This window comes from Suricata suricatta, chromosome 5 (assembly GCF_006229205.1).
Source record: "Suricata suricatta isolate VVHF042 chromosome 5, meerkat_22Aug2017_6uvM2_HiC, whole genome shotgun sequence".
NCBI lineage: Eukaryota > Metazoa > Chordata > Mammalia > Carnivora > Herpestidae > Suricata > Suricata suricatta.
Window position 1 is genome coordinate 15,879,760 of NC_043704.1, and position 11,617 is coordinate 15,891,376.

The 11,617-nt window shown below is 34.9% G+C and overlaps 1 protein-coding gene across 1 annotated transcript; it reads left to right on the forward strand.

Moving 5' to 3' along the window:
• Window positions 1-11,164: 11,164 nt before the first annotated feature.
• Window positions 11,165-11,359, forward strand: LOC115292036 (keratin-associated protein 19-6-like). The gene has a single exon (XM_029939916.1). It carries the CDS (start codon window positions 11,165-11,167, stop codon window positions 11,357-11,359), a length of 195 nt encoding a protein of 64 aa, XP_029795776.1.
• The last annotated feature ends 258 nt before the right edge of the window (window positions 11,360-11,617 follow it).

The window sequence follows — 11,617 nt, forward strand, 5'->3', positions numbered from 1 at the left end:
AAAAAAAAAAAAACACAACACTAGAAAAAGTTCTATGCACTATGCCTGGCTATGAGGACTTTTATTTAGCCTGGGATGTCCAGACTTTGAAAATACAGCAATCCTTTCTCATAAAAGGGATGCAGTGTGCTTATGGGACACCATGACTACATAGCAATGCAAACTCAGACACTCTAATGAGTGAGGGCCCCTTCATGTCAGAATTGTGTCAGATGGGTAACACACAGAATGACACAAAAATAGGTAGTATGTGTTTTTATCACATGATCTGTTCATGGTATATAAGTGCACCTCTATACATGCTGACATTCACACTCAGGATCTTCCTTTGAACAGAAAAACAACTCACCACCTGTGACACCATGTGCCATTTCAGCAACTACTATGGAGGCCTGAGTTATGGAGGCTGTGGTTGCAGCTGGGGATGTGGAAGCATCCCCAGACTGGGCTGTGGCTGGAGCTGGAGAAGCCACAGATATGGCTGCTGCCGCCCATTGTGTTATGGCGGACATAGGTTCTCTGGCTTCTACTAAACTACTATGCCAGTAAACCAACATCTAAAATTATAAGGGACTTACCCAAATTGGTGTTCAGTATATGAACATCCAAGGTCATGCTGGGATTATTTCCACAAAAGTCTCTGGGTTCTCAGAAGTCTGGATTTTTCAGTTAATGTCTGCATCTTCAACATAACTCTAGAATCTTCTTTTATGCTTTTATAAGGCATTGGATTATCTGTTCACCTTCTAATAAAATGTTAAATTTGAAAACAAAATATGGTTTTTGTTTTGTTCATGGAACTCAATTATGTGGAAGTGACGTGCTGCTTTAGTTTTTAGCCCTATAGGTCATGTCTATAGACTGTGGAGTATTACCTCATTAAGTGTGAAAAGATGGAGCCTCACACTACATTTTACCTGCTCTGCATATTGAGAATCTAAGATTCTGATGGGATTGGCTGAAAGAACAATTATACTAAACTGTCAATGAGGAAGCTATCTCCTCGGCTTAGAATAAAAAATTTTTTTTCATATACTTCACAAACACGCATGCAGTTAGATTTAAAAATTAGTAATTCTAGACCAAAATGAAAAACGTTTAAAACTTTTAACAATTTAATATTTTCCAATCTCTTGCTTTTACTTAGACAATATTTAGATTTAAGTCAATAACAAAAAACAATGGCAGTTTAACATATCTATGTATGTATTTATCAAATATATGTTTTATGTTATTCGTCTCACATTTAAAAATTTTTTAATGTTTTATTTATTTTTGATACAGAGAGAGACAGAGCATGAGAGGGGGAGGGGCAGAGAGAGAAGGAGACACAGAACTGGAAGCAGGCTCCAGGCTCTGAGCTGTAGGCACAGAGCCTGATGCGGGGCTGGAACCCACGAATGTGAGATCTGACCTGAGCCAAAGTTGGAGGCTGAGCCACCCAGGCGCCCCTCATCTCACATTTTAAAATTCAGTATAATAAATTGTATATTACTGTATAATTGTATAATTCATTATAATAAATTGTATAATAATAAAAATAAATAATAGATAATCAAATAATAATAAATAAATAATAAATTGAATAAATCTGTTTATTCAAAATATATTTGGTTGATTTATTTATTTTTTGGTGGTTTCATTTTAAACATAATCAAATAATAATACATCAAACCATATCACTAGGCTAATTATGAGAGTAAAACTTTCCAAGAGTTTTTGTGTTTTTAATGATTTCACCCCACCTATCATATTCTTTTGCCCATTATATCATTTGACATTTGCATCAAACAGCTGATATCTATAAGCCAGTAATGAGTTGGGGTGAGTTTTTTCCTGTGAGGTCATTTAACTCAAAACATTTTGACTAAAACTTTTAGTTAGCTTTTCTATGTTCTCATTGCATCTTCATGACCAGACATAAGAATGTTTTCAATCCCATAAGGGAAAGAAACAACCAGACATGTTTTAAACTAATTTATTTTTTAGCTTAAGCTAATGCTAAACACAGCTGAATCCACAGAGCCTTCTTATAAATCTGAATTTTCCCAGATGCAAATAGGCAAGAAGAGACCTTTTACTGATGAAATAAGGATAAAGGCTTAAGGAAATACCAATGTTTTTTCCTAAAATCAAGTGATATGTTCAGGTAACAATATGAAATTAATATATTTTGTTTAAATGTGTCAAAATTGGTCAAATAGGTTAGATTTGTTCTTTCTTAGATAGAATTACCATTTCTATAACGTTTTGTTATTATGATTTAGAAATTCAACACTCTCAGTTTCAGAGTTAGTTTTATCTAGATTTCACCAGTATCTATATACATCTTTCTCCCTCTCTCTCTCTATCAAAAGATGAAAGTCTTCCTTCAAAAGGCACAGACATATTCAGTCTACCTAAAGATAAGTCTGCCCAGCCATCAGTTATAACCTAGCCTTTTAGTCAATCCAGTCTGGGTATTGTAGACTCAGAGCATATGATATACAGATGTCTGGCTGGTTATTTCCCACTTGATCAGATGACAGTCTTTCAGCATGCTCTATAGGGCTAAAAGTAAAAACAGCCCTCCATATTATTAGATTGATAAACACTGTGTATGACACTCCTAGCAAAACACATTAACATATATTATTATATCTTATTTAATGGTTTAATTACTATTTTTTAGTGAAGGAAATATATTTTGAATTTATAACAGAAGTGCCCTTAACTCCCAAATAAAAGCTATAATTTGGCCAATGGAAGAATATATTTTCATCGTTTCATACAGAAACACAGGATCTGACTTTCACACCAAGTCATTGTCTCCTTGTAGAAAGTTCATGAGAAATGACAAAGAATCGTCTAAGTCTTTGAGTCCACTAAACATCAGAGAAAAACAAACAAAAACTCTCAAAAGAAATATGCATTTCTCAGTTTTCAAGGATAATTAGTATCCAGAGGACATTATCATTTTTTCTTTTTTTAACTCAGGAAAAAACCAATAAAAGGTATTTAGTTCCTATATTTCAGAGTATTATTTCACAGCTTTCTGTTCTTAATCATATACAACTCTTCTTTGACAATACATAAATAAGGGTACATTCTGTTATTGAATTTTTTTTTTAAATTGTGAAATATATTGGTTTTTATCTCATGTGGACATAGTTATTTGCATCAAAAATAAGAACATAAATTTGTCATCATAGTCAAGCAATCTACCAGATTTAGCTGACCATTCATGACATTCTTAAACCTGTCAGATCTATTTGTGATTGTCTGGCTTCAGAATGACTTTTTGAGAATGAAAAATTTTTCCAACTTCCTTTTCACAATTAAAAGTAGAAATGGAATGAATTTTGATAAGAAGAAAAAAAGATTTAATAACCAAAGCAAACACTGGGTTAAACATTCCTTTAAAACTTGAAAGTCATTTAAATCCATATAACATCTTAAAGACTACTAAGGCAGAATTCATTCTTTTATTAATTCAACAAATATTTTTTGTAAGAACAATGAACAAATCCAGTTGGTGAAAATTTATTACCAAAAATGTTATAGAGGGACCGGGTAACTCATTAAGTTGAACGTCTGACTCTTGATTTCAGGTGAGGTCATAATCTCACGGTTCATGAATTCGATCCCCATGTCTGTTCTGTCAGTGCAGAACCTGTTCAGATTCTCTCTCTCCCTTTCTCTCCGCCCCTCTCCCTCTCTCTCTCAAAATAAATAAATAAACTTAAAAAAAACAAAATAAAAAAATGTTACAAAAACACTGTGTCAAGAAGTTATATGCACCCCATGTTCAATACAGCATTATTTACAATAGTCAAGATATAGAGGCAGCCTGTGTACATTAATGGATGAATGGATAAAGAAAGAATAACACAAACATACACATATATACATATATGCATACATACAGATAGACATATGCCAAGGTGGAATATTATTCATCCATAAAAAAGAAGGAAATCTTGTCATTTACAATAACGTGGATGGATCTTGAGGACAGTACGCTAAATGAAATAAGTCAGACAAAGATCTATAGTGAATGATCTCACATATATGTGGAGTATAAAAATACAAAAACTAAAAATTGAGCTTACAAATACAGAAAACAGATTGGTGGTTGCCAGAGACAGGAGAAGGAGTAAGGTAGGAAAAATGGGTGAGGGGGTCAAAAGATACAAACTAGTTATAAAATAAATGTCATAAAGATGTACTATGCAGCTGTAAATTGCATATTTTAGAATTTCTAAGACAGTAGACCGTAAAAATTCTCAAGAAAACAATTGTCACTATGTATGGTGATGAATGTTACCTAGACTTACTGTGGTGTTCATTTCTCAATATGTACAAATATCAAATCATTATATATATATACGTGAAACTAGTATAATATTATACGTTAATTATATGTCAATAAATAAAATGTTGCTTATAAATTTCAAAACAAAACCAGTACAACAATAACAAAAGGCAACAAAATTTTCAGTAGCATATTTAAAGTAAATGTATTGCTAAAGATGCAAGTCAAGATGTGGCCATGTCCCAGTGGGACTTAAACTTCGAATTTGGTTTACTACCTTCACAGAGTGAGTGAGCTGAGCAACCCATGAAAACTGGCCATCTGCCTTCATGTCCTTGTGGCTTGCCTCAATTATTTCATGAAGGCATGTTCATTCTTGGATATTCTCAAGGAATCATGATTTTACGAGACTCTATCAAAAATATTACACTGATATTAAGAGTACATATTCTTTAAAAAATTTTAAACTTTAATACATAAGTAATAGCATACAAAAAGAAAATGCTTGCTGATTGCCTAAAAGAAAATAGGGGGTAGGACACACAGAACTGGTAAAGAAAAAAGGACAAAAATATAGTGTTAAAATTAGATGTAATATGGGTAGAGAGATGGAATACTGAATGGGAAAAATGGATTAGAACCAAAGACGGAGACAGGGGCAAGTAGGTATGGGGATGAATGTAGAATGAGACTTAAGGAGAGGTTTGATATATGGGTTATGAAGAAAAGTAAAAAAACAAAAACAGTAACTATAAGGCATAGAGACAAGATCATCTGCCTTTTTAGCTAATACTTTGGGTATAGCCTAGTCTGAGAAAATGAGCGATGTGTAAGGAGAATATTTTTGAACTGCATACAGATTAGTTATAAAAGTGAGTTGGGTCTCATGGATGGTCCTTTAGTTTCTGAAATAAATTTTACTATGTTGATTACCCAAAAAGATGTTTTGCAAGCTGATGTGTGTGTGTGTGTGTGTGTGTGTGTTTGTGCATGTGTGTATTCAACCTGAGAAATAAATTTGACATTTGGAGAACTTAAGAATTTTGAATGTGATTATTGTCTTTTAATATAGATGGAAGTAGGATACAAGTATCCAAAGAATGATATGAAAATGGGAAATGAGAAAATAGTTCATGGGAAAACAGCACCAAATATGAATGATGCAATATGTTTAGCAATGAAGAATTTTATTTAGGGAATTTTTATTTTGTGACTTTGAAGACAGATTTCTTTTCTCATTAAACAAGAAAGAATGTAATGAGTTCGTGGGTGTTCTAAAGAGGCAGCTGAGCAAGCTCAGAAATTTTAATGAGTGTGCACCTCTCTTTGTGGCAGCAAACAGATTAATGAGTTACCTCAAGTGAATGAATAATTTGGAAAGATACAAAAGAATGGCCACATGTTTTATCACACTTTCTGCTCATGGGTTATAAACATAGTTGTAGAATGTCCGACATTCACATTGAGGACTTTGCTTTGAATGGCAAATCAACTCACCATCCCTCTCGCCATGAGCTACTGTGGCAGTAACTAGGGTGGCCTGGTGGCCGCGGCTGGGGAGGCTCCGGATATGTCTGCTGCAGCCCATCGTGCTATGAAAGATATGGATTCTCTGGCTACTAAACTATGGCTCTAGTCACCCAAAATCTGTTCCCATGAGCGGATTTGCCACAGTCTTCAGTCAATGGACTGGGATTACTTTAGGTTTCTTGCACAGGATAAATCTAAGAATTTCAGGCAATGTATTATTTTAAGAGCTCTGCCTCATATCCCCTGGCATCCTGAGATTGGGCACTAACAGATGATTTATGCCGAATACCAATAAATAACTTAATTTAAAATAGGAAATATGGTTTGGGGAGGGTTGTGTTTAGCTCAATTATGTGTACATACTTATATGTAAGTTTTACTATTTACAATTAGAAATACACTGCACACAATTACATATATATGTGTACACAGTAACATATAAGAAACACTCTAGTTTGAGAATTAGTAATTCAAAACAATAGTCTATTCTTTTTCTTTATTTTAGTTTTGTAACTTTCACAATTGAATTTGGCAGCAAAAAATCAAAAGGAGTTTCAAATTTACCTACATTTAAAAAATACAATCATTTTGCATAATTTATATTTATCTGTTTCTATCCTTTTTTTTTTAATGTTTATTTATTTTTGAGAGATAGAAAGAGACAGCATGATCAGGGGAAGGGCAGAGAGAGAGGGAGACATAGAATCTGAAGCAGGCTCCAGGCTCTGAGCTGTCAGCACAAAAGCCTGACAGGGGCTCAAACTCATGAACCATGAGATCATGACCAGAGCCGAAGTCGGACGCTTCATCAACTGAGCCACCCAGACACCCCTGTCTCTTTCTGTTTCTTAAGGGTGTTCAAAATTTACAACTAATCTTTCACTGCTATTGTCTCTCTTTGTTTTATTTTATAAAAATAAGTGATGTTAGATACATACACACACACACACACACACACACATATATATATATACATATATATATATATACATATATATATGTATATATATATAAATTCACAGTTGCTAGACACCCATATCATTAAAACTGCAATCAGTGCAAACTTTCTTTCCACAAATCTCATAATCCATATTGCTAAATTTTCAGAGACAATAAGTTCTGTTTTTCTATGAATCTTTGAAGCGTATATTATCTTCCTTTATTCAGAGTCCTGCTTTCATCTATTTTGTTATGCATGTAAAATAAGACAGACATAAAAGTTATTGATAAACTGGATTAATAAAACATGAACTTGGGTCCTTCAACTCCCTCATCTCGCTTTTCTTCTTATGGGAACACTGTTTATCGTCATTATTATCATTATAGTGAAGTATTTGTAATCCAGTCAGAACAATATACAAACAGAAACATAACCATGAAGCAAAACACCATGTGGCTTCAACTGGCCAAAAGTACCATTTGATAGTTTTTAAAAATATGCAAAGATGATTTAAAAATTTTTTAACGTTTCTTTATTTTTGAGATAGAAAGAGAGACAGAGCATGAGCTGAAGAGAGACAGAGAGAGAGGGAAACACAGAATCCAAAGCAGGCTCCAGGCTTTGAGGTGTCAGCACAGAGCCTCACACAGGGCTCAAACCCACAAACCATGAGATCATGACTTAAGCCAAAGTTGGACGCTTAACCGACTGAGCCACATAGGTGCCCCCAAAATAATTTTTAGCAAAGCACCATCCCTTTAAAATTGACCATTTTATTGACAGGACAGTAGTACTCCCTTTATCTGCAGTTTTATATTCTTTGATTTCAGTTATTCGTGGTCAACCACAGTTGGGAAGTAAATGATCTTCCTTCATGCATATAGTCAGAAGGGCAAAAGCAGCCTAAGGCTGCATCACAGTGCCTACATCACCCTCCTCACATCTCAACACCTAAGCATTGTATTATCTCAAGAAGAATGAGTTACAATAAGGTATTTTGAGACAGAGAGACAGCATTCACATAACTTTTATTACAGTATATTGTTAGAGTTGTTCTCTTTAATAATTAGTTATTGCTGTTAATCTTTTCTGTGCCTAATTTATAAATTAAACTTTATCACAGGATTACATGTATAGGAAAAAGCATAGCACCTAGAGGGTTCAGTACTATCTGCAGTTTCAGGCATCCGCTGAGAATCTTGGAGCATATATATCCCCTATGAATAATGGGGGGGGGTACTGTGTAAGAAATGGGAATAAAATAGGTAAAATATCAGAATTTCTAAATTGTTTTCCTAAAACTGAATGGCAACTTCAGGTAATGGTATGCACCTCTTGATACTTGGTATAAACTGGGACAATGTAGTTTCAAAAAAGACAAAATAAAATCACCAAATTAAAGATCTGAAAGGGACATTCAACTCTGCAGTGCTGCCCCATAGTCTTGTAGGCAGGGAACCTCAGGATAAGGGATTTTAAGACTAGAATCAGAGCCCTGCTGTCCTCAGTCCCAGCTATTTGATAAGACCAGGCTGCTTCTCTCCTTATGTATTTTCTCCTCAAATGTTGTCAAGTGAACCATTTTGAAAGTTCTAGTGATGGTAATAAGAAAAGTCAAATTATCACAACTGATTTTATGGAGATTGATCCCTTTACTTAGAGTAACACCTGCTTCTTCAACATTTTTATTGTTCCGATACAGAGAATTGCACCTGTCAATTTGTAAGTTAGCTGGTTTTGAGTCTAATTAAACAATGGGCAATGCTAAAATTCAACTCTAGGTAACAAACCAACAAACAAACATAAAAACCCATGATGATCTCTTCTTTTAGTCAATACTGTCTAGGGGTTGTATATAGCATCCCAGTGGGCTAAGCAGGGGAATAGAGCCAAGTTACTTACTCTATTGAAGGATCACACTGTGTAGCTGGACCCAGTAGAACAGAATTTCTATTACCTTTTCATTTGGTTAATATCTCCAGGGACAAGTGTCATGCAGCTGACAAGCAGTAATCAATACAATTATTACTGCAGTTGACATTCTTAGTATAATCAATAGTATCATAATTTTCTTCTACTTAAATTGTATAGATCTGCGTCTGACTGAGGTGAGAAAAAAATGTTTGCAATTTGTAACGAAAGACTTCTTCACTTCCAGAAAAGATGTGAGAGCATTTTTCACTCTTCATCCATCAACATGAATGGCAACTTGGGTCATGAGTTAAAACTTCTTATACATTAATAATGATCCACATCTGCCTTAGGGCTACTGAAAAATAATAACCCCTAAAGAAATTTCCAATGTAAAATTTCCTTTTATGCTTATGGGGAAGAACACATTTATTCCGTATTTTTCTAATGTTTTTTTACAGTAAGTGGACACTTGTAAGTGATGCAAACTATAGTCATGTGTTTTCTTCTTTAAAAACACATTTAGTATTTATTATTACTGAAGTTTTGCATTTGTGCCCCATATTATTACTATTTATAAAGTAAAGATAGTCTTAGACATTAAAAAACATTTTAAGTCTTTAATGATTGTCACATTCTCTGACAGATACATAAAGAGACTGTGGAATCCTTAATATTATGCAATTTATTCATACTTCTAAATAGTCATAAAAATTAAAATATTCATTCTATAAATTGGCTGATTTCTGAAATGAGGAAGAAAAATGGAATGCAATTGGTTTAGAATGGTATGGAAATTAAAGGTTAATTTTGGGTGTAATGCCACTCTGAAACCAGAAAGCCTGTTGCAACTCGGGTCAACCTTAAAATATTTCCTAGAATAGCAAGTCAGTTGCTCAGGTATGATATGCATGGTCCTTGGTTTAATGTCAGTGAAGGTCATGTAACTCTTTTAAACAATAGTAAGTGCCAGCTAGGTGCTAGGTTTGGTTTAGATACTAGGTCAGGTCAAGAACAACTCCATCCAAAAATGTGTCGTCCAAATATTACTTATGAATCTTAGCAAAGGCTCAGCAAAATGGTTTTTATCATATAAAATGAGTTTCTTGAGTCCCAGGGGTCAAGGTATGGACACATTTGCATATAGCTTTAGGTATTAGCAACTAACTCTCTGGGCTGAGGTGAGGGTCTGAATACAGACAGGCCTATTGTCTGCAAAGAATGTTTCCTAACTCTCTTGCCTTTGTTTAAAATGATGCCATACATGTAGAAAATTTCTTAAATGTTTCAAGTTAGACAAGTCCTTTGAAAATTTAGGATGATTTTAGGAGTTTTAACAACATTATCAATATCTAGAAAGCTCTAGTTGATGTCTTAGGAAAGACAAGTTAGTAATTGCCTAAACACAAAGAATGGACACAGACTAAGCAAAGAGATGACACAGGCAAATGCATTACATTCACTATGAAGATCTAGATAGAGAGATGCTGTATTCATTTGAATATAGAAGTTAGAGCCCAAACCGTTTTTCCCATTTCTCACTTATACCTGGATGCAGTATTGAATCATGGAGGAAGGAAGCTGAGAGATGCTTGAAGTGAGATTTGAAAAAGATGTAAGATACATGAATAAATAATGAAAGGCAGAGAAAGTTGGGGGGGGTGATGGAGGGAGGCAAATACAATCTGCATATGTGGTAGCAGTGAGACTAGAATGTATTCTGGAGAAAGGGTACAGGACATAAAAAAAAAGTACTGTGGGAAGGCATCCCTCAAGATGGATTATTAATCACTGTGTTGGTCTTTCTGCTGTGTTTTTAAACCCAAACAAGTATGCTGGCATATAAAACCAAAATTAATCTATTAACTGGACCTGCCCAAAGTTTTAAAACTCTAGAAATCAGGTGAGCTTTTGTGATTGCTGTTTCCTCATATACGTGGTGGTGAACACAACCTTTCTTAATATGTTCTTTCATACTCTAAAGAAAGGTGCTTCATTTGCTTCTCAGGATGCAAAATATGTGTTTTTTTGAAGAAATTGACCAATGTAAGAGTCTTGATATTATTATTTTTTTCCCCATTTTTGTAAAACCAATTACAACAACCCTCTGATGGGAAGATATTTAATTAGAAATTCAACAATATTTAATGTAGCTGATGTTAAGTGACTGGCAATCAAGTATTCTATTAGGGTGTGGCATGTCCATACTTTGAAGAAACAGAGATTCATTCTAAAAAAATTATAGCAGCAAGCTCAGAAAGAATCTAAGTACATAGCCAAACAGGTTCAGACCTTCTTATGAGTGTGGTCAGGGGATCATAGAGTAATACGTTGTCTCAGGCATATATAATTCATGGAATGTCACCAAAGGAGGGGCAGATGTTGTGTCATGTTCTCTGGCCAGAGTATATAAGCCTCCTTGTAAAAATGTCGACATTCACACTCAGGATCTTGCCTTGAAGGCCAAACCAACCCACCACCATCTCACCATGAGCTACTACTACGGCAACTACTATGGAGGCCTGGGCTATGGCTGTGGAGGCTTCAGTGGCCTGGGCTATGGCTGTGGCTGGGGATGTGGCAGCTTCCGGAGACCGGGCTGTGGCTCGGGCTGGGGGGGCCTCAGATACGGCTGCAGCCGCCCACTGTGCTATGGAGGATATGGGTTCTCTGGCTTCTACTAAAAATATTGTTGAAATTGGAAGCAAATGGAAAGCCTCCAAATGTATTTGGTCTTATTTTTGTGCTTTGATTTCCAAACCATCTCTTCTGTATTCTCCAGGACCAAGTGATAGCCATCTGTCAATGGTCAAATTGCTTCTATAAATATTTGGTGTCTTTTTACCCCCAGAACCCCTCATCTTAAATGTATATTCAATATGTAAAACTGCCTTTGTTTAATCTCCTCATGTTGGTTTATTTTTTTAGTCACAATTACCGTG